The 24,359-nt window shown below is 47.4% G+C and overlaps 2 protein-coding genes across 4 annotated transcripts; both read right to left on the reverse strand.

Moving 5' to 3' along the window:
- Positions 1-3,952: 3,952 nt before the first annotated feature.
- Positions 3,953-9,108, reverse strand: TUBA8 (tubulin alpha 8). 2 transcript variants are annotated; one of them, XM_077267118.1, is made up of 5 exons: positions 8,962-9,108; positions 7,565-7,790; positions 6,070-6,218; positions 4,710-5,390; positions 3,953-4,275 (listed from the first exon to the last, which is right to left on the reverse strand). In XM_077267118.1, exons 1-5 carry the CDS (start codon positions 9,091-9,093, stop codon positions 3,985-3,987), a joined length of 1,479 nt encoding a protein of 492 aa, XP_077123233.1. In that variant the 5' UTR covers positions 9,094-9,108; the 3' UTR covers positions 3,953-3,984. The 2 variants fall into 2 exon arrangements, with proteins under 2 accessions (XP_077123233.1, XP_077123234.1); XM_077267119.1 differs by lacking the exon at positions 8,962-9,108 and adding an exon at positions 8,060-8,885.
- Positions 9,109-9,147: 39 nt separating this feature from the next.
- On the reverse strand, positions 9,148-23,889 carry PEX26 (peroxisomal biogenesis factor 26). Of its 2 annotated transcripts, XM_077267127.1 has the most exons (6): positions 23,359-23,889; positions 22,902-23,123; positions 17,372-17,512; positions 10,769-11,088; positions 10,520-10,654; positions 9,148-10,300 (listed from the first exon to the last, which is right to left on the reverse strand). In XM_077267127.1, the coding sequence occupies exons 2-6, from the start codon at positions 23,102-23,104 to the stop codon at positions 10,233-10,235; spliced, it is 867 nt and encodes a 288-aa protein (XP_077123242.1). In that variant the 5' UTR covers positions 23,105-23,123; positions 23,359-23,889; the 3' UTR covers positions 9,148-10,232. The 2 variants fall into 2 exon arrangements, with proteins under 2 accessions (XP_077123242.1, XP_077123241.1); XM_077267126.1 differs by lacking the exon at positions 23,359-23,889 and having other exon boundaries at positions 22,902-23,192.
- Between the last annotated feature and the right edge of the window lie 470 nt (positions 23,890-24,359).

Consider the following 24,359-nt stretch of genomic DNA (forward strand, 5'->3'; position numbering starts at 1 on the left):
TCACTGTGCTCTGCTACATGGGGCTGCATCACCCGGATCACTGTGCCCTGCTACATGGGGCTGCATCACCCGGATCACTGTGCTCTGCTACATGGGGCTGCATCACCCGGATCACTGTGCCCTGCTACATGGAGCTGCATCACCCGGATCACTGTGCTCTGCTACATGGCGCTCCATCACCGGGATCACTGTGCCCTGCTACATGGGGCTGCATCACCCGGATCACTGTGCTCTGCTACATGGCGCTCCATCACCGGGATCACTGTGCCCTGCTACATGGGGCTGCATCACCCGGATCACTGTACTCTGCTACATGGCGCTGCATCACCCGGATCACTGTGCCCTGCTACATGGGGCTGCATCACCCGGATCACTGTGCCCTGCTACATGGCGCTCCATCACCTGGATCACTGTGCCCTGCTACATGGGGCTGCATCACCCGGATCACTGTGCCCTGCTACATGGCGCTGCATCACCCGGATCACTGTGCCCTGCTACATGGCGCTGCATCACCCGGATCACTGTGCCCTGCTACATTGCGCTGCATCACCCGGATCACTGTGCCCTGCTACATGGGGCTGCATCACCCGGATCACTGTGCAGCTACATGGAGCTGCATCACCCGGATCACTGTGCTCTGCTACATGGCGCTCCATCACCGGGATCACTGTGCCCTGCTACATGGGGCTGCATCACCCGGATCACTGTACCTTGCTACATGGCGCTGCATCACCCGGATCACTGTGCTCTGCTACATGGGGCTGCATCACCCGGATCACTGTGCCCTGCTACATGGCGCTGCATCACCCGGATCACTGTACTCTGCTACATGGCGCTCCATCACCGGGATCACTGTGCCCTGCTACATGGCGCTGCATCACCCGGATCACTGTGCCCTGCTACATGGCGCTGCATCACCCGGATCACTGTGCTCTGCTACATGGCGCTGCATCACCCGGATCACTGTGCTCTGCTACATGGCGCTGCATCACCCGGATCACTGTGCCCTGCTACATGGCGCTGCATCACCCGGATCACTGTGCCCTGCTACATTGCGCTGCATCACCCGGATCACTGTGCCCTGCTACATGGGGCTGCATCACCCGGATCACTGTGCTCTGCTACATGGGGCTGCATCACCCGGATCACTGTGCCCTGCTACATGGAGCTGCATCACCCGGATCACTGTGCTCTGCTACATGGCGCTCCATCACCGGGATCACTGTGCCCTGCTACATGGGGCTGCATCACCCGGATCACTGTGCTCTGCTACATGGCGCTCCATCACCGGGATCACTGTGCCCTGCTACATGGGGCTGCATCACCCGGATCACTGTACTCTGCTACATGGCGCTGCATCACCCGGATCACTGTGCCCTGCTACATGGGGCTGCATCACCCGGATCACTGTGCCCTGCTACATGGCGCTCCATCACCTGGATCACTGTGCCCTGCTACATGGGGCTGCATCACCCGGATCACTGTGCCCTGCTACATGGCGCTGCATCACCCGGATCACTGTGCCCTGCTACATGGCGCTGCATCACCCGGATCACTGTGCCCTGCTACATTGCGCTGCATCACCCGGATCACTGTGCCCTGCTACATGGGGCTGCATCACCCGGATCACTGTGCAGCTACATGGAGCTGCATCACCCGGATCACTGTGCTCTGCTACATGGCGCTCCATCACCGGGATCACTGTGCCCTGCTACATGGGGCTGCATCACCCGGATCACTGTACCTTGCTACATGGCGCTGCATCACCCGGATCACTGTGCTCTGCTACATGGCGCTGCATCACCCGGATCACTGTGCCCTGCTACATGGGGCTGCATCACCCGGATCACTGTGCCCTGCTACACGGCGCTGCATCACCCGGATCACTGTACCCTGCTACATGGGGCAGCATCACCCGGATCACTGTGCCCTGCTACATGGCGCTGCATCACCCGGATCACTGTGCTCTGCTACATGGGGCTGCATCACCCGGATCACTGTGCTCTGCTACATGGCGCTGCATCTCCTGGGTCACTGTGTCCTGCCACATGGCGCTGCATCACCCGGATCACTGTGCCCTGCTACATGGGGCTGCATCACCCGGATCACTGTACCCTGCTACATGGCGCTGCATCTCCTGGGTCACTGTGTCCTGCCACATGGCGCTGCATCACCCGGATCACTGTACTCTGCTACATGGCGCTGCATCACCCGGATCACTGTGCCCTGCTACATGGAGCTGCATCACCCGGATCACTGTACTCTGCTACATGGGGCTGCATCACCCGGATCACTGTGCCCTGCTATATGGCGCTGCATCACCCGGATCACTGTGTCCTGCTACATGGCGCTGCATCACCCGGATCACTGTGCCCTGCTACATGGGGCAGCATCACCCGGATCACTGTGCCCTGCTACATGGCGCTGCATCACCCGGATCACTGTGCTCTGCTACATGGGGCTGCATCACCCGGATCACTGTGCCCTGCTATATGGCGCTGCATCACCCGGATCACTGTGTCCTGCTACATGGCGCTGCATCACCCGGATCACTGTGCCCTGCTACATGGCGCTGCATCACCCGGATCACTGTGCTCTGCTACATGGTGCTGCATCACCCGGATCACTGTGCCCTGCTACATGGCGCTGCATCTCCTGGGTCACGGTGTCCTGCCACATGGCGCTGCATCACCCGGATCACTGTGCCCTGCTACATGGAGCTGCATCACCCGGATCACTGTGCTCTGCTACATGGCGCTGCATCACCCGGATCACTGTGCTCTGCTACATGGCGCTGCATCACCCGGATCACTGTGCTCTGCTACATGGCGCTGCATCACCCGGATCACTGTGCCCTGCTACATGGCGCTGCATCACCCGGATCACTGTGCTCTGCTACATGGCGCTGCATCACCCGGATCACTGTGCCCTGCTACATGGGGCAGCATCACCCGGATCACTGTGCCCTGCTATATGGCGCTGCATCACCCGGATCACTGTGTCCTGCTACATGGCGCTGCATCACCCGGATCACTGTGCTCTGCTACATGGCGCTGCATCACCCGGATCACTGTGCCCTGCTACATGGCGCTGCATCTCCTGGGTCACTGTGTCCTGCCACATGGCGCTGCATCACCTGGATCACTGTGCCCTGCTACATGGCGCTGCATCACCCGGATCACTGTGCTCTGCTACATGGCGCTGCATCACCCGGATCACTGTGCCCTGCTACATGGCGCTGCATCACCCGGATCACTGTACTCTGCTACATGGCGCTGCATCACCCGGATCACTGTGCCCTGCTACATGGGGCAGCATCACCCGGATCACTGTGCCCTGCTATATGGCGCTGCATCACCCGGATCACTGTGTCCTGCTACATGGCGCTGCATCACCCGGATCACTGTGCTCTGCTACATGGCGCTGCATCACCCGGATCACTGTGCCCTGCTACATGGCGCTGCATCTCCTGGGTCACTGTGTCCTGCCACATGGCGCTGCATCACCTGGATCACTGTGCCCTGCTACATGGCGCTGCATCACCCGGATCACTGTGCTCTGCTACATGGCGCTGCATCACCCGGATCACTGTGCCCTGCTACATGGCGCTGCATCACCCGGATCACTGTGCTCTGCTACATGGGGCTGCATCACCCAGATCACTGTGCCGCTACATGGAGCTGCATCACCCGGATCACTGTGCCCTGCTACATGGCGCTGCATCACCCGGATCACTGTGCCCTGCTACATGGCGCTGCATCTCCTGGGTCACTGTGTCCTGCCACATGGCGCTGCATCACCCGGATCACTGTGCCCTGCTACATGGAGCTGCATCACCCGGATCACTGTGCCCTGCGACATGGCGCTATATAATCTGGATCTTTGTCCTGGGAAGGGTCCGGTTGGCGCAGACGGTGGCGCAGCTTTCCGCCCTCTCCTCACACAATACTGACACTGAATTCTTTGCATAGGTTTATTCTGGATTTACTCCTCTCCATCCTCCTCCTCCACATAAGAATCCAGTCCAACCTCCTCGTAATCCTTCTCCAGCGCGGCTAGGTCTTCCCGAGCCTCGGAGAACTCGCCCTCCTCCATGCCCTCGCCCACATACCAGTGCACGAACGCCCGCTTGGCGTACATCAGGTCGAACTTGTGGTCCAGCCGGGCCCAGGCCTCAGCAATGGCGGTGGTGTTACTGAGCATGCAGACCGCCCGCTGCACCTTGGCCATACTGCTGCTCGGGACCACGGTGGGCGGCTGGTAATTAATGCCAACCTGGGGAAGGAGAAAGACGGAGCTCAGCATTGTATCCAGTACGACAGAAGCATTGTCCTCTGTATAACGGGAACGTATGCTCTAGTTATAGCCAAAGCTGCACTCAGAACTCTTCTTAAGGGTACTGTGAATAATGCCCTTAAAGGGGTAGTACAGGATTAGAAAAACATGGCCACTTTCTTTCTGCAGCAGCACACCACTTCAGGGGTTGAGTCTGGTACTATAGCTCAGCTCCATGAAAGTACAGAAAGCAGCCATGTTTTCTAATCTCCCGTACCACGTCTTTAACCCCTTCATGACTACAGAATAAAAAGCAATGTTCGCTCCAGCAGCCGAATTGCTGACACACAATACAGAGTTCAGCTGGCATTTCCGGATGTGACTAGAGCAGGGCACAATGTAAACCAGACACCCACTGTATAGGACCATCTTACCTTGAACCCCGTAGGGCACCAGTCCACAAACTGGATGGCTTTCTTGGTTTTGATATTGGCGATGGCCACGTTGACGTCTTTGGGCACCACGTCGCCCCGGTAGAGCATGCAGCAGGCCATATACTTGCCGTGGCGGGGGTCACACTTCACCATTTGGTTAAAGGGGTCAAAGCAGGCGTTGGTAATGTCGGCCACAGACAGCTGCTCGTGGTGCGCCTTCTCGGACGAGATGATGGGCGCGTAGGTGACCAGGGGGAAGTGGATGCGGGGGTACGGTACCAGGTTAGTCTGGAACTCGGTCAGGTCCACGTTGAGGGCGCCATCGAACCTCAGAGACGCGGTGATGGACGACACGATCTGGCTGATGAGCCGGTTCAGGTCTATGTAGGTAGGACGCTCGATGTCAAGGTTCCGGCGGCAGATGTCGTAGATGGCCTCGTTGTCCACCATGAAGGCGCAGTCAGAGTGCTCCAGGGTGGTGTGGGTGGTCAGGATAGAGTTGTACGGTTCTACCACAGCAGTGGAGATCTGAGGCGCCGGGTAGATGGCAAACTCCAGCTTGGACTTCTTGCCGTAGTCGACGGAGAGTCGCTCCATGAGGAGGGAGGTGAATCCAGAGCCAGTGCCCCCTCCGAAGCTGTGGAAGATGAGGAAGCCCTGGAGGCCGGAGCAGGCGTCACTCTGCAAGAAAATGAATATGAGAGAAATCGGCCAACCTGGGGGCATCACCTGCTCGCTTCGTGAGGCATCACTTTCTCGTTCTGGAGGGCATCACCAGCTCACTCTGGGGGGGGGCATCTCCTGCTCGCTCGGGGGGGGGGTTCTCCTGCACGCTCTGGGGGGCATCACCCTATCGCTCTGGGGACTTCACCCTCTCGCTCCGAGGGGCATCACCCGCTCGCTCCGAAAGGCATCACCAGCTAGTCCAGCGAGGTATCACCAGCTCGCTCCGTGAGGCATCACTATCTCGTTCTTGAGGGCATCACCCGCTCACTCAGGGGGGCATCACCAGCTCACTCAGGGGGGCATCACTCACTCGCTCCATGAGGCATCACCATCTCATTCTGGAGGGCATCACCTGCTTGATCTTAGGGGTATCACCAGCTCACTCTGGGGGGACATCATCCGCTCACTCAGGGAGGCATCACCCGCTCATTCCGGGGGGCAAAACCCGCTCGATCTTTGGGGCATCACCCGCTCACTCCGAGGGGCATCACTCTCTCGCACTGGGGGCATCATCCGCTTGATCTTCGGGGCATCACCAGCTCACTCCGGGGAATATCACTCTCTCACTCTGAGGGCATCACCCGCTTGATCTTCGGGGCATCACCCGCTCACTCCGACCACCCTGAACACTCACCAGTTTCCGGATGCGATCCAGCACCAGGTCGATGCTTTCCTTGCCGACGGTGTAGTGCCCCCGCGCATAGTTGTTCGCTGCATCCTCCTTCCCGGTAATCAGCTGCTCCGGGTGGAAGAGGTGGCGGTACGGTCCAGCACGGATCTCATCTGTAAGGGGAGCAAAGGGTTAATTAGGCCTTTGTGCTGCTGCTCACTGACACTGGTCTCCTGAAATGCTCTATGCTGTCAGAGGTCCTGCTTCTTCTATCATGTCATTCATTGCCTGTAACTTCCCTCAAATCCAGCAAATACTCTGTGCTGCTGGGGGACCCGGGCCCTTCCCCTATATAATTGTCATTTTCTCATTCTCCCCTTGGAAAAGTAGCTCCTGAAATACTCTGTGCTGCAAAGGACCCAGCTCATTTCATTAACTAACTTCAAACTCTCCTGTGAGATCTGCACACTCCTCTCCTGAAATACTATGAGCTCCTGTGTGATCATGCACCCACCATATACCACTCTCAGGACCAGCACACTCCTCTCCTGAAATACTCTGTGCTGCTGTGTGATCATGTACCCTCCATATAACACTCTCAGGACCAGCACACTTCTCTCCTGAAATACTCTGTGCTGCTGTGAGGCCATGCACCCTTCATGTATAACTCTCAGGATCAGCACACTCCTCTCCTGAAATACTCTGTGCTGCTGTGTGATCATGTACCCTCCATATATAACTCTCAGGACCAACACACTCCTCTCCTGAAATACTCTGTGCTGCTGTGTGATCATGCACTCTCCCCATATAACTCTCAGGACCAGTACACTCCTCTCCTTCTGTTACTATGAGCTCCTGTGTGATCATGTACCCTCCATATACCACTCTCAGGACCAGCACACTCCTCTCCTGAAATACTCTGTGCTGCTGTGTGATCATGTACCCTCCATGTATAAATCTCAGGACCAGCACACTCCTCTCCTGAAATACTATGTGCTGCTGTGTGATCATGCACCCTTCATATATAACTCTCAGGACCAGCACACTCCTCTCCTGAAATACTCTGTGCTGCTGTGTGATCATGTACCCTCCATATATATCTCTCAGGACCAGCACACTCCTCTCCTGAAATACTCTGTGCTGCTGTGTGATCATGTACCCTCCATATATAACTCTCAGGACCAGCACACTCCTCTCCTGAAATAATCTGTGCTGCTGTGTGATCATGTACCTCTATATATAACTCTCAGGACCAGCACACTCCTCTCCTGAAATACTCTGTGCTGCTGTGTGATCATGTACCTCCATATATAACTCTCAGGACCAGCACACTCCTCTCCTGAAATACTCTGTGCTGCTGTGTGATCATGCACCCTCCCCATATGTCAGGACCAGCACACTCCTCTCCTGAAATTCTCTGTACTGCTGAGGGAACCTGCTCTTTCCACATCATTCTCAGTTCAGTAAGTCATCACATTGCTCTCCTGAAATACTCTGTGCTGCTGGGATACCCACTTACCGACTACAGAGGGCTCCAGATCTACGAGGACGGCTCGGGGGACGCGCTTGCCATTTCCACTTTCGCTGAAGAAGGTGGTGAAGGATTCGTCATAGGAGCTGGGGCTGGAGCGCTCATCCAGGACGGAGCCATCGGGCTCGATATTGTGCTCAAGGCAGAAGAGCTCCCAGCAGGCACTGCCGATCTGCACCCCGGCCTGGCCCACGTGCACCGAAATACACTCCCTCTGTACGGACACAAAGCAACATGTCACAAGATGGCGACACACCGTGTCAGCAGGTCACCGGCCACCCCCCGGAGGGAAGACCCCGCACCATAGCTCCTAGGACACTGCAGGAGCCCATAATATCCACCGCCCCTGTAAGTGACCCCCACCCACTGCAAGAAGCACATAATTCCCTTTTATAGCACTGACCCCGACCCCTGTAAGTGCCCCCCACCCACTGCAGGAAGCCCATTATACCCCCCATTCCAGCTCTGCCCCCGCCCACATACAGATTTGGTCTTGATCCCCCACATGCTGCGTCTCCTGGATCCCCGCAGAGCGTCTCCTGGATCCCCGCAGAGCGTCTCCTGGATCCCCGCAGAGCGTCTCCTGGATCCCCGCAGAGCGTCTCCTGGATCCCCGCAGAGCGTCTCCCGGATCCCCGCAGAGCGTCTCCCGGATCCCCGCAGAGTGTCTCGTCTCCAGTCCTGGGAGTCGGAGTTCAGTTTCAGGACTGAGGGCTATAAACAGCCACCAATGAGGGGCCGGGCGCACGCTGCCCATCACACACTACTCCTGGGGGGCGTCACATGTATGTACACATTACAGGGGCCGGGACCTTTATATTAGAACGCGCCCTAAAGTCGGGGTTACACCTGGTGTTTAGGTGCTAGAGCAGCATGACAATTATCCAGGGACTACAACTCCCAGCAGATCCAGCCACGATCCTAGAGGAGTTGTAGGTGCCCGACCCTCACCCCGGGGTGTATCCGGTGCCCTTTGTACATACAAATACAATAACTGCACCCCATGTGTCAGAGGGAATGGACCGGGTGAGGCTGGTGCCAGGCGGCCATGTGACAGGCCGGCAATAAGTGGCTATTTCTGGACCGCCGCTGACATACCAGCCTGTTAACCCCTCGGAGACATGAGAAAGGCAGCAGCCACATAGAGTGGAGTAGAACCACAAGTCCCAGCCAGACAAAAACTGCTTATGGGACTCTATCATGAGGAGCGGAACACGCTTGAATTTAATTGGGGAGCAAAGGGTTAAAAATCTGATTAATCCAGGTGAATTAAAAAAAAGTGCACCCCCCCAATATGCTCTAAAGGAGTAAGGAAGAGGAAATCCCAAATGTGAAGGGGGTGTTGGGGGATCCTGAAACTGCGAGGCCGCAGGAACCTAGCATACTCGCTGCCGTCCGCTGCTCCGCGTCCTCGTCACTGTGCGGTAGAACGATGACACCACAAATGAGAACGCCGTGACATCACAGTGTGTGGCTGACCTCACCGTGACGGCCCCGCCCACTATCACCCCCAACATCACAACCACCAATCAGATTCCGTTTATTACAAAAAAAGAAGAGAGAAAATAAAATTGACATAAATTAACAATTTATTACTTTCATTTTATATATACATATGGCACCATCAGATCCACAGCGCAGTACAGACGTCACTGTAGTCAACGACTTCTCTAAAATGAAAAAAATCCAATGTTCTATGGGCTTCTAAAGGCTGAGACGCAGAGTCCCGCTCAGTGTGCCGCTCAGCGTCCCCGCTCAGTGTGCCGCTCAGCGTCCCCGCTCAGTGTGCCGCTCAGCGTCCCCGCTCAGTGTGCCGCTCAGCGTCCCCGCTCAGTGTGTCGCTCAGAAAGCAGGCACAGCATCCCCGCTCCGCGTGTCGCCCAGCGTCCCGCTCCGCGTGTCGCCCAGCGTGTCCTCGGCGTGTCGCTCAGCATCCCGCTCTGCGTGTCGCTCAGCGTGTCACTCAGAGTGCAGGCTCAGCGTCCCCGCTCAGTGTGTCGCTCAGCGTCCCCGCTCAGTGTGTCGCTCAGCGTCCCCGCTCAGTGTGTCGCTCAGCGTCCCCGCTCAGTGTGTCGCTCAGCGTCCCCGCTCAGTGTGTCGCTCAGCGTCCCCGCTCAGTGTGTCGCTCAGCGTCCCCGCTCAGTGTGTCGCTCAGCGTCCCCGCTCAGTGTGTCGCTCAGCGTCCCCGCTCAGTGTGTCGCTCAGCGTCCCCGCTCAGTGTGTCGCTCAGCGTCCCCGCTCAGTGTGTCGCTCAGCGTCCCCGCTCAGTGTGTCGCTCAGCGTCCCCGCTCAGTGTGTCGCTCAGCGTCCCCGCTCAGTGTGTCGCTCAGCGTCCCCGCTCAGTGTGTCGCTCAGCGTCCCCGCTCAGTGTGTCGCTCAGCGTCCCCGCTCAGTGTGTCGCTCAGCGTCCCCGCTCAGTGTGTCGCTCAGCGTCCCCGCTCAGTGTGTCGCTCAGCGTCCCCGCTCAGTGTCGCTCAGCGTCCCCGCTCAGTGTGTCGCACAGCATCCCCGCTCAGTGTGTCGCACAGCATCCCCGCTCAGTGTGTCGCACAGCGTCGGTTATTACTGCAGCAGTCGGATTCTATTTGCACTTCCAACAATCTAATAATCAGGTGAAGAGTAACGTCCGGAGCGAGTGCGATCAGCGATGGATGGATCAGGCAGAGAAGATCTGACGGAGCAGGAGCAGCAGCCGCGATAACGGACCCCGAGATACTGGAGAAGCTGCAGACAAGAGAGTGATGTGAGACGACAACAAGGCTCAGATGCTGCGGCCACTACTGACTGCGACATCTAAGGGGTTAACCCCCAAAAAGATACACATGTGTGACGGTCATTGCCGAGGGGTTAAAGGGGTCTTCCCATATGATATTTGTCAATGATCAGCTACCCGGACCCCCACTGCCCTGATGACAGGCGACTGTAGCACTGGCGGTCTCTAACCTGGATCCAGCCGCAGGAGAATGACAGAGAGAAGCAGCAGCGCCAGCAGCGCCGGCCGGAGGGGAACCCTGCGCATCCATGTCAGCGCTCCAGAGATCAGCCGGACCACCTGGGCGAACGTCACTCCGACATTTCCTCAAAGGAAAGAAAAGAGATTTACAAAAAGAACAGAAAAAAATAAAGCACAAAGGAGTGTTCCCTCTCTGGATTCCCCGACTCCATAGACCCCCCAACCGATCCTTCGCCCACCTGCCGGACTGACGGTCTGCTCCTGGCTCCGTCGCTCCCTCTCTTCTTCTAGGTCCTGCTCCTCCTCTCGCTCCAGGCGTCGCTTCTCCTCTCGCACAGCGTTTAGCGCCACTTCTTGCTGCTGTTGTGAGAAGACTCGGGGGTCCCGAGCCAGGTCCTCAGCCTCCGAGAAGTGTCCGAGAGGAAGGAGAATATTCAGGAGGTGCAGCTCGGCCACCCTCTTATAACGCAGAGAGGGACGAGAGACGTGCGCCCGAAGCCAATGTCTGCCCAGGTCCAGCATGACATGGGGCTGCAGCACCCGGCTGTACAGAAGGACGCTGAGAGAAGGAGAAGGCAACGTGTAACCGGATTTATCCTCACTATTCTGCTGGTGCAGTCACTGCGTACATACATTACATTACTGATCCTGAGTTACATCCTGTATTATACCCCAGAGCTGCACTCACTATTCTGCTGGTGCAGTCACTGTGTACATACATTACATTACTGATCCTGAGTTACCTCCTGTATTATACTCCAGAGCTGCACTCACTGTGTACATACATTACTGATACTGAGTTACCTCCTGTATTATACCCCAGAGCTGCACTCACTATTCTGCTGGTGCAGTCACTGTGTACATACATTACATTACTGATCCTGAGTTACATCCTGTATTATACCCCAGAGCTGCACTCTCTATTCTGCTGGTGCAGTCACTGTGTACATACATTACATTACTGATCCTGAGTTACATCCTGTATTATACTCCAGAGCTGCACTCACTATTCTGCTGGTGCAGTCACTGTGTACATACATTACATTACTGATCCTGAGTTACATCCTGTATTATACTCCAGAGCTGCACTCACTATTCTGCTGGTGCAGTCACTGCGTACATACATTACATTACTGATCCTGAGTTACATCCTGTATTATACCCCAGAGCTGCACTCACTATTCTGCTGGTGCAGTCACTGTGTACATACATTACATTACTGATCCTGAGTTACATCCTGTATTATACCCCAGAGCTGCACTCACTATTCTGCTGGTGCAGTCACTGTGTACATACATTACATTACTGATCCTGAGTTACATCCTGTATTATACCCCAGAGCTGCACTCACTATTCTGCTGGTGCAGTCACTGTGTACATACATTACATTACTGATCCTGAGTTACCTCCTGTATTATACTCCAGAGCTGCACTCACTGTGTACATACATTACTGATACTGAGTTACCTCCTGTATTATACTCCAGAGCTGCACTCACTGTGTACATACATTACTGATACTGAGTTACCTCCTGTATTATACCCCAGAGCTGCACTCGCTATTCTGCTGGTGCAGTCACTGTGTACATACATTACATTACTGATCCTGAGCTACATCCTGTATTATACACCAGAGCTGCACTCACTATTCTGCTGGTGCAGTCACTGTGTACATACATTACTGATCCTGAGTTACATCCTGTATTATACCCCAGAGCTGCACTCACTATTCTGCTGGTGCGGTCACTGTGTACATACATTACATTACTGATCCTGAGTTACCTCCTGTATTATACCCCAGAGCTGCACTCACTATTCTGCTGGTGCAGTCACTGTGTACATACACACATTACTGATCCTGAGTTACCTCCTGTATTATACTCCAGAGCTGCACTCACTATTCTGCTGGTGCAGTCACTGTGTACTTACATTACATTACTGATCCTGAGTTACATCCTGTATTATACCCCAGAGCTGCACTCACTATTCTGCTGGTGCAGTCACTGTGTACATACATTACTGATCCTGAGTTACATCATGTATTATACCCCGGAGCTGCACTCACTATTCTGCTGGTGCAGTCACTGTGTACAAACATTACATTACTGATCCTGAGTTACATCCTGTATTATACCCCAGAGCTGCACTCACTATTCTGCTGGTGCAGTCACTGTGTACATACATTACTGATCCTGAGTTACATCCTGTATTATACCCCAGAGCTGCACTCACTATTCTGCTGGTGCAGTCACTGTGTACATACATTACTGATCCTGAGTTACCTCCTGTATTATACCCCAGAGCTGCACTCGCTATTCTGCTGGTGCAGTCACTGTGTACATACATTACTGATCCTGAGTTACCTCCTGTATTATACCCCAGAGCTGCACTCACTATTCTGCTGGTGCAGTCACTGTGTACATACATTACTGATCCTGAGTTACCTCCTGTATTATACCCCAGAGCTGCACTCGCTATTCTGCTGGTACAGTCACTGTGTACATACATTACATTACTGATCCTGAGTTACATCCTGTATACCCCAGAGCTGCACTCACTATTCTGCTGGTGCAGTCACTGTGTACATACATTACATTACTGATCCTGAGTTACCTCCTGTATTATACCCCAGAGCTGCACTCACTATTCTGCTGGTGCAGTCACTGTGTACACACATTACTGATCCTGAGTTACATCCTGTATTATACTCCAGAGCTGCACTCACTATTCTGCTGGTGCAGTCACTGTGTACAAACATTACATTACTGATCCTGAGTTACATCCTGTATTATACCCCAGAGCTGCACTCACTATTCTGCTGGTGCAGTCACTGTGTACATACATTACTGATCCTGAGTTACATCCTGTATTATACCCCAGAGCTGCACTCACTATTCTGCTGGTGCAGTCACTGTGTACATACATTACTGATCCTGAGTTACCTCCTGTATTATACCCCAGAGCTGCACTCGCTATTCTGCTGGTGCAGTCACTGTGTACATACATTACATTACTGATCCTGAGTCACCTCCTGTACTATACCCCAGAGCTGCACTCACTATTCTGCTGGTGCAGTCACTGTGTACATACATTACATTACTGATCCTGAGTTACCTCCTGTATTATACCCCAGAGCTGCACTCACTATTCTGCTGGTGCAGTCACTGTGTACACACATTACTGATCCTGAGTTACATCCTGTATTATACTCCAGAGCTGCACTCACTATTCTGCTGGTGCGGTCACTGTGTACATACATTACATTACTGATCCTGAGTTACCTCCTGTATTATACCCCAGAGCTGCACTCACTATTCTGCTGGTGCAGTCACTGTGTACATACATTATATTACTGATCCTGAGTTACATCCTGTATTATACTCCAGAGCTGCACTCACTATTCTGCTGGTGCAGTCACTGTGTACATACATTACATTACTGATCCTGAGTTACCTCCTGTATTATACCCCAGAGCTGCACTCACTATTCTGCTGGTGCAGTCACTGTGTACACACATTACTGATCCTGAGTTACATCCTGTATTATACCCTAGAGCTGCACTCACTATTCTGCTGGTGCAGTCACTGTGTACATACATTACATTACTGATCCTGAGTTACATCCTGTATTATACTCCAGAGCTGCACTCACTATTCTGCTGGTGCAGTCACTGTGTACATACATTACATTACTGGTCCTGAGTTACATCCTGTATTATACTCCAGAGCTGCATTCACTATTCTGCTGGTGCAGTCACTGTGTACATACATTACATTACTGATCCTGAGTTACCTCCTGTATTATACCCCAGAGCTGCACTCACTATTCTGCTGGTGCAGTCACTGTGTACATACATTACATTACTGATCCTGAGTTACATCCTGTATTATACTCCAGAGCTGCACTCACTATTCTGCTGGTGCAGTCACTGTGTACATACATTACATTACTGATCCTGAGTTACCTCCTGTATTATACTCCAGAGCTGCACTCACTATTCTGCTGGTGCAGTCACTGTGTACATACATTACATTACTGATCCTGAGTTACATCCTGTATTATACCCCAGAGCTGCACTCACTATTCTGCTGGTGCAGTTACTGTGTACATACATTACATTACTGATCCTGAGTTCCATCCTGTATTATACTCCAGAGCTGCACTCACTATTCTGCTGGTGCAGTCACTGTGTACATACATTACATTACTGATCCTGAGTTCCATCCTGTATTATACTCCAGAGCTGCACTCACTATTCTGCTGGTGCAGTCACTGTGTACATACATTACATTACTGATCCTGAGTTACATCCTGTATTATACTCCAGAGCTGCACTCACTATTCTGCTGGTGCAGTCACTGTGTACATACATTACATTACTGATCCTGAGTTACATCCTGTATTATACCCCAGAGCTGCACTCACTATTCTGCTGGTGCAGTCACTGTGTACATACATTACTGATCCTGAGTTACATCCTGTATTATACTCCAGAGCTGCACTCACTATTCTGCTGGTGCAGTCACTGTGTACATACATTACTGATCCTGAGTTACATCCTGTATTATACTCCAGAGCTGCACTCACTATTCTGCTGGTGCAGTCACTGTGTACATACATTACATTACTGATCCTGAGTTACATCCTGTATTATACCCCAGAGCTGCACTCACTATTCTGCTGGTGCAGTCACTGTGTACATACATTACATTACTGATCCTGAGTTACCTGCTGTATATACCCCAGAGCTGCACTCATTATTCTGCTGGTGCAGTCACTGTGAACATACATTACATTACTGATCCTGAGTTACATCCTGTATTATACTCCAGAGCTGCACTCACTATTCTGCTGGTGCAGTCACTGTGTACATACATTACATTACTGATCCTGAGTTACATCCTGTATTATACCCCAGAGCTGCACTCACTATTCTGCTGGTGCAGTCACTGTGTACATACATTACATTACTGATCCTGAGTTCCATCCTGTATTATACTCCAGAGCTGCACTCACTATTCTGCTGGTGCCGTCACTGTGTACATACATTACATTACTGATCCTGAGTTACATCCTGTATTATACCCCAGAGCTGCACTCACTATTCTGCTGGTGCAGTCACTGTGTACATACATTACATTACTGATCCTGAGTTACATCCTGTATTATACCCCAGAGCTACGCTCACTATTCTGCTGGTGCAGTCACTGTGTACATACATTACATTACTGATCCTGAGTTACATCCTGTATTATACCCCAGAGCTGCACTCACTATTCTGCTGGTGCAGTCACTGTGTACATACATTACATTACTGATCCTGAGTTACATCCTGTATTATACTCCAGAGCTGCACTCACTATTCTGCTGGTGCAGTCACTGTGTACATACATTACATTACTGATCCTGAGTTACATCCTGTATTATACCCCAGAGCTGCACTCACTATTCTGCTGGTGCAGTCACTGTGTACATACATTACATTACTGATCCTGAGTTCCATCCTGTATTATACTCCAGAGCTGCACTCACTATTCTGCTGGTGCCGTCACTGTGTACATACATTACATTACTGATCCTGAGTTACATCCTGTATTATACCCCAGAGCTGCACTCACTATTCTGCTGGTGCAGTCACTGTGTACATACATTACATTACTGATCCTGAGTTCCATCCTGTATTATACTCCAGAGCTGCACTCACTATTCTGCTGGTGCCGTCACTGTGTACATACATTACATTACTGATCCTGAGTTACATCCTGTATTATACGCCAGAGCTGCACTCACTATTCTGCTGGTGCAGTCACTGTGTACATACATTACATTACTGATCCTGCGTTATATCCTGTATTATACCCCAGAGCTGCACTCACTATTCTGCTGGTGCAGTCACTGTGTACATACATTACATTACTGATCCTGAGTTACATCCTGTATTATACCCCAGAGCTACGCTCACTATTCTGCTGGTGCAGTCACTGTGTACATACATTACATTACTGATCCTGAGTTACATCCTGTATTATACCCCAGAGCTGCACTCACTATTCTGCTGGTGCAGTCACTGTGTACATACATTACATTACTGATCCTGAGTTACATCCTGTATTATACTCCAGAGCTGCACTCACTATTCTGCTGGTGCAGTCACTGTGTACATACATTACATTACTGATCCTGAGTTACATCCTGTATTATACCCCAGAGCTGCACTCACTATTCTGCTGGTGCAGTCACTGTGTACATACATTACATTACTGATCCTGAGTTCCATCCTGTATTATACTCCAGAGCTGCACTCACTATTCTGCTGGTGCAGTCACTGTGTACATACATTACATTACTGATCCTGAGTTACATCCTGTATTATACTCCAGAGCTGCACTCACTATTCTGCTGGTGCAGTCACTGTGTACATACATTACATTACTGATCCTGAGTTACATCCTGTATTATACCCCAGAGCTGCACTCACTATTCTGCTGGTGCAGTCACTGTGTACATACATTACTGATCCTGAGTTACATCCTGTATTATACTCCAGAGCTGCACTCACTATTCTGCTGGTGCAGTCACTGTGTACATACATTACTGATCCTGAGTTACATCCTGTATTATACTCCAGAGCTGCACTCACTATTCTGCTGGTGCAGTCACTGTGTACATACATTACATTACTGATCCTGAGTTACATCCTGTATTATACCCCAGAGCTGCACTCACTATTCTGCTGGTGCAGTCACTGTGTACATACATTACATTACTGATCCTGAGTTCCATCCTGTATTATACTCCAGAGCTGCACTCACTATTCTGTAGTAGCTGACACTGTGACATTACCACATCTCCATGACATTGGGCGGTATGTCCTCTGGGCTCTGGTAGTTCTGGATCAGCCAGGGCAGGACCTCGCGCCATCGCTCCATTTCTGCCAGGGCCTGGATGGCGATAGCTACCAGAGAAGCCTTCACCTGATCATTCCTGGGGCGACACAAAGGACGGGATTATCAGAAATCGTAGCTGTAAAATAAAAAATTCAGACTTTGCACTTCAGTACGTAACTTCTTCCAAGCTGCAGTCAGTGAGTGTGACCATTACTGCACACACCGTACATCCAACTATTACAGAGGAGATCACACGATTATCAGCCTCAGATCCAAGAGCGAAGCAGCTGAGGTCCTGTGTGCGGTCACCATATACACTAAACATGATAAAATTATCTCATGAGACCGAGAGGAGGAATCCCCCCCGATAATGTCGCACTGTTGGCATAGAAACAAGCACAGGTGTGAAATCGGGGGGCCGAACCGGCTACAAGGATGTTATACCAGAAGATACAACAGTGTAACGACTAAGCAGCACTGCAACATGCAGATATAACACAACCACAGCATAAATCATCATTATAATACTGCTCCTATGTACAAGAATATAACTACTACAATACTGCTCCTATGTACAAGAATATAACTACTATAATACTGCTCCTATGTACAAGAATATAACTACTATAATACTGCCCCCTATGTACAAGAATATAACTACTATAATACTGCCCCTATGTACAAGAATATAACTACTATAATACTGCCCCTATGTACAAGAATATAACTACTATAATACTGCCCCTATGTACAAGAATATACCTACTATAATACTGCCCCTATGTACTAGAATATAACTACTATAATACTGCCCCTATGTACAAGAATATAACTACTATAATACTGCTCCTATGTACAAGAATATAACTACTATAATACTGCTCCTATGTACAAGAATATAACTACTATAATACTGCCCCTATGTACAAGAATATAACTACTATAATACTGCTCCTATATACAAGAATATAACTACTATAATACTGCTCCTATATACAAGAATATAAATACTATAATACTGCCCCCTATGTACAAGAATAGAACTACTATAATACTGCCTCTATGTACAAGAATATAACTACTATAATACTGCTCCTATGTACAAGAATATAACTACTATAATACTGCTCCTATGTACAAGAATATAACTACTATAATACTGCTCCTATGTACAAGAATATAACTACTATAATACTGCCCCTATGTACAAGAATATAACTACTATAATACTGCTCCTATGTACAAGAATATAACTACTATAATACTGCTCCTATGTACAAGAATATAACTACTATAATACTGTCCCTATGTACAAGAATATAACTACTATAATACTGCTCCTATGTACAAGAATATAACTACTATAATACTGCCCCTATATACAAGAATATAACTACTATAATACTGCTCCTATGTACAAGAATATAACTACTATAATACTGCCCCTATGTACAAGAATATAACTACTATAATACTGCTCCCTATATACAGGAATATAACTACTATAATACTGCTCCTATGTACAAGAATATAACTACTATAATACTGCTCCTATGTACAAGAATATAACTACTATAATACTGCTCCTATGTACAAGAATATAACTACTATAATACTGCCCCTATGTACAAGAATATAACTACTATAATACTGCTCCCTATATACAGGAATATAACTACTATAATACTGCCCCTACGTACAAGAATATAACTACTATAATACTGCTCCTATGTACAAGAATATAACTACTATAATACTGCTCCTATGTACAAGAATATAACTACTATAATACTGCTCCCTATATACAGGAATATAACTACTATAATACTGCCCCTACATACAGGAATATAACTACTATAATACTGCTCCTATGTACAAGAATATAACTACTATAATACTGCTCCTATGTACAGGAATATAACTACTATAATACTGCCCCTATGTACAAGAATATAACTACTATAATACTGCTCCTATGTACAAGAATATAACTACTATAATACTGTCCCTATGTACAAGAATATAACTACTATAATACTGCTCCTATGTACAAGAATATAACTACTATAATACTGCCCCTATATACAAGAATATAACTACTATAATACTGCCCCTATGTACAAGAATATAACCACTATACTACTGCCCCCTATGTACAAGAATATAACTACTATAATACTGCCCCTATGTACAAGAATATAACTACTATAATACTGCCCCATGTACAAGAATATAACTACTATAATACTGCTCCTATATACAAGAATATAACTACTATAATACTGCCCCTATGTACAAGAATATAACTACTATAATACTGCCCCATGTACAAGAATATAACTACTATAATACTGCTCCTATATACAAGAATATAACTACTATAATAGTGCCCCTATGTACATGAATATAACTACTATAATACTGCCCCATGTACAAGAATATAACTACTATAATACTGCTCCTATATACAAGAATATAACTACTATAATAGTGCCCCTATGTACATGAATATAACTACTATAATACTGCTCCTATGTACAAGAATATAACTACTATAATACTGCTCCCTATGTACAAGAATATAACTACTATAATACTGCTCCTATGTACAAGAATATAACTACTATAATACTGCTCCTATGTACAAGAATATAACTACTATAATACTGCTCCTATGTACAAGAATATAACTACTATAATACTGCTCCTATGTACAAGAATATAACTACTATAATACGGCCTCCTATGTACAAGAATATAACCACTATACTACTGCCCCCTATGTACAAGAATATAACTACTATAATACTGCCCCTATGTACAAGAATATAACTACTATAATACTGCCCCATGTACAAGAATATAACTACTATAATACTGCTCCTATATACAAGAATATAACTACTATAATACTGCCCCTATGTACAAGAATATAACTACTATAATACTGCCCCATGTACAAGAATATAACTACTATAATACTGCTCCTATATACAAGAATATAACTACTATAATACTGCCCCATGTACAAGAATATAACTACTATAATACTGCTCCTATATACAAGAATATAACTACTATAATAGTGCCCCTATGTACATGAATATAACTACTATAATACTGCTCCTATGTACAAGAATATAACTACTATAATACTGCTCCCTATGTACAAGAATATAACTACTATAATACTGCTCCTATGTACAAGAATATAACTACTATAATACTGCTCCTATGTACAGGAATATAACTACTATAATACTGCTCCTATGTACAAGAATATAACTACTATAATACTGCTCCTATGTACAAGAATATAACTACTATAATACTGCTCCTATGTACAAGAATATAACTACTATAATACTGCCCCTATGTACAAGAATATAACTACTATAATAATGCTCCTATGTACAAGAATATAACTGCTATAATACTGCCCCCTATGTACAGGAATATAACTACTATAATACTGCTCCTATGTACAAGAATATAACTACTATAATACTGCTCCTATGTACAGGAATATAACTACTATAATACTGCTCCTATGTACAAGAATATAACTACTATAATACTGCTCCTATGTACAAGAATATAACTACTATAATACTGCCCCTATGTACAAGAATATAACTACTATAATACTGCCCCCTATGTACAAGAATATAACTACTATAATACTGCCCCTATGTGCAAGAATATAACTACTATAATACTGCTCCTATGTACAAGAATATAACTGCTATAATACTGCCCCCTATGTACAGGAATATAACTACTATAATACTGCTCCTATGTACAAGAATATAACTACTATAATACTGCTCCTATGTACAGGAATATAACTACTATAATACTGCTCCTATGTACAAGAATATAACTACTATAATACTGCTCCTATGTACAAGAATATAACTACTATAATACTGCCCCTATGTACAAGAATATAACTACTATAATACTGCCCCCTATGTACAAGAATATAACTACTATAATACTGCCCCTATGTGCAAGAATATAACTACTATAATACTGCTCCTATGTACAAGAATATAACTACTATAATACTGCCCCTATGTACAAGAATATAACTACTATAATACTGCTCCTATGTACAGGAATATAACTACTATAATACTGCCCCTATGTACAGGAATATAACTACTATAATACTGCTCCTATGGACAAGAATATAACTACTATAATACTGCCCCTATGTACAAGAATATAACTACTATAATACTGCCCCCTATGTACAAGAATATAACTACTATAATACTGCCCCTATGTGCAAGAATATAACTACTATAATACTGCTCCTATGTACAGGAATATAACTACTATAATACTGCCCCTATGTACAGGAATATAACTACTATAATACTGCTCCTATGTACAAGAATATAACTACTATAATACTGCCCCCTATGTACAGAATATAACTACTATAATACTGCCCCTATGTACAAGAATATAACTACTATAATACTGCCCCTATGTACAGGAATATAGCTACTATAATACTGCTCCTATGGACAAGAATATAACTACTATAATACTGCTCCTATGTACAAGAATATATCTACTATAATACTGCCCCTATGTACAAGAATATATCTACTATAATACTGCCCCTATGTACAAGAATATAACTACTATAATACTGCCCCTATGTACAAGAATATAACTACTATAACACTGCCCCTATGTACAAGAATATAACTACTATAATACTGTCCCTATGTACAAGAATATCACTACTATAATACTGCTCCTATGTACAAGAATATAACTACTATAATACTGCCCCTATGTACAAGAATATAACTACTATAATACTGCCCCTATGTACAGGAATATAACTACTATAATACTGCCCCTATGTACAAGAATATACCTACTATAATACTGCCACTATGTACAAGAATATAACTACTATAATACTGCTCCTATGTACAAGAATATAACTACTATAATACTGCCCCTATGTACAAGAATATAACTACTATAATACTGCCCCTATGTACAAGAATATAACTACTATAATACTGCCCCTATGTACAAGAATATAACTACTATAATACTGCCACTATGTACAAGAATATAACTACTATAATACTGCTCCTATGTACAAGAATATAACTACTATAATACTGCCCCTATGTACAAGAATATAACTACTATAATACTGCCACTATGTACAAGAATATAACTACTATAATACTGCTCCTATGTACAAGAATATAACTACTATAATACTGCCACTATGTACAAGAATATAACTACTATAATACTGCTCCTATGTACAAGAATATAACTACTATAATACTGCCCCTATGTACAAGAATATAACTACTATAATACTGCCCCTATGTACAGGAATATAACTACTATAATACCGCCCCTATGTACAGAATATATAATGTTGCCCCGTGTACAGGTGTCGCAGTAGTTCCCCGGTCGGTACGCTCGGCGGCTCTCACTTTCCGTCCCGGGGCTCGGTGCTGATGATCTGCAGTCCTCGCTCGCACAGCTCCAGGGCTCCGGTGAAGTTCCGGTGCAGCAGCAGCAGGTCAGTGGCCGCGTCCAGCAGGGATTCGGCCGGCGGGGTCCCGGACAGTGAGAGGTGTGACCAGTCCCACATGGCGCTCAGGGAGCAGCTGGACACGTTCTCGGTCACCGCCATGGTCACAAGTCTCCGGCACCTTACAGAGAAATATAATCCGGTTATTAGTTACACTGCAGATCCTGTCCCTTTAAGACTATGTCTGATCTTCAACCTCCAGCTGCAGGGAAGGGCATGCTGGGAAATGTAGTTTCTGCACAACTGGAGCGCTACAAGTTGAAGCCGACTGCCTAAAAATAGAACTACAATTCCCAGAAAGCATTTGTGCTTTCATCCCCCGTGTCCCGGCCACCTGACTCTCCCCAGGTCATTACCGTGTACGCAGAGCGGAGGAACGTCCAGCAGCTACTGGGACACCCGGAAGCAACGCCTAGCAGTAAGACTCCGCCCACCTCGAAGTTCATTGGCCACTAGCCGCTCAGCTTTTAAATTAATCCTTCAGCAGCAGAAGAGACGGTTGACGTGATTGGCTGGTAGGCAGAACAAGGGCGTGGCTATAGGGATTTATTTACTTTACTGGCTCCTCGCTGGACAGAACTGATACTAGAGGCTGACAATGACGTCATGACCCCATTTAAAGGCACAGTACACCTGTAGAATAATTAAAGTTACATATTTTATTAGATGACGTCATAAACATTTTTTGCAATGCACATTACTATTTTTTATTTTCTATTGAACGACTTCTATCACACGCCTTTATTCTGAATCCATGATGGATTATTTTTAGTTTTTTTTTTTTTGCATTTTATCTGTGGGAAAATGCATAGAAAACAATCTCCTCTGCTCTGTGCTATGGGCGTGTTTTATTTTTTTCCGTAATGATTTTCTGTGAGATTTTTCTTTACCTTTCTTACTTATTTGGTCACAGCAGGAGAATTTTTTTTTATTTATTTTTTATTCATTTTTTGATGCCAAAAAAAAAAAAAAAATAGATAAAAGCACATCCTGCAAATCGCTTGTAAAAACGGCAAGAAAATCATGTTGTGTCTTATGAAGTCCCACACAGGAAATATAAAAAAAATGGAATAAAATCGTAAAATAAATCTGCATGTAAAAAAAAAAAAACTAACAAACATTTGTAGTGGATTCTGCTGAGGATTTTATGAAAATTTACAGCAAGAATTGACACATTGTGGATTTATGGGGATCAATTTCTGCAGTGTCCTGGGAGGATTTTCCTGTCATTTTCTGGTCCATAAACAGCTGACAACACAGCAAAGGATCTCACTGAGGAAAGTTATCAGTCAGGAGGCGGGACAAAAACATTTCCCAGGCAATAGACGTATCATGAAGCACTGTGAAGACATCATCA

The sequence above is a fragment of the Ranitomeya variabilis genome, chromosome 5 (assembly GCF_051348905.1).
Source record: "Ranitomeya variabilis isolate aRanVar5 chromosome 5, aRanVar5.hap1, whole genome shotgun sequence".
Classification (NCBI taxonomy): domain Eukaryota; kingdom Metazoa; phylum Chordata; class Amphibia; order Anura; family Dendrobatidae; genus Ranitomeya; species Ranitomeya variabilis.

What these genes read in the sequence shown, in the direction of transcription:
- TUBA8 (XM_077267118.1), bottom strand. Translation starts at nt 9,093, where the DNA reads ATGTTGGGGGTGATAGTGGGCGGGGCCGTCACGGTGAGGTCAGCCACA. An exon ending in GGAGCAGCGGACGGCAGCGA is followed by an intron (nt 7,791 to 8,961) that starts GTATGCTAGGTT and finishes GTGTCCGTACAG; the next exon opens with AGGGAGTGTATTTCGGTGCA. An exon ending in GGTGCCCTACGGGGTTCAAG is followed by an intron (nt 4,276 to 4,709) that starts GTAAGATGGTCC and finishes CTCCTTCCCCAG; the next exon opens with GTTGGCATTAATTACCAGCC.
- PEX26 (XM_077267127.1), bottom strand. Translation starts at nt 23,104, where the DNA reads ATGGCGGTGACCGAGAACGTGTCCAGCTGCTCCCTGAGCGCCATGTGG. An exon ending in ACCGAGCCCCGGGACGGAAA is followed by an intron (nt 17,513 to 22,901) that starts GTGAGAGCCGCC and finishes GTGTCGCCCCAG; the next exon opens with GAATGATCAGGTGAAGGCTT. An exon ending in TCTCCTGCGGCTGGATCCAG is followed by an intron (nt 10,301 to 10,519) that starts GTTAGAGACCGC and finishes TCTTGTCTGCAG; the next exon opens with CTTCTCCAGTATCTCGGGGT.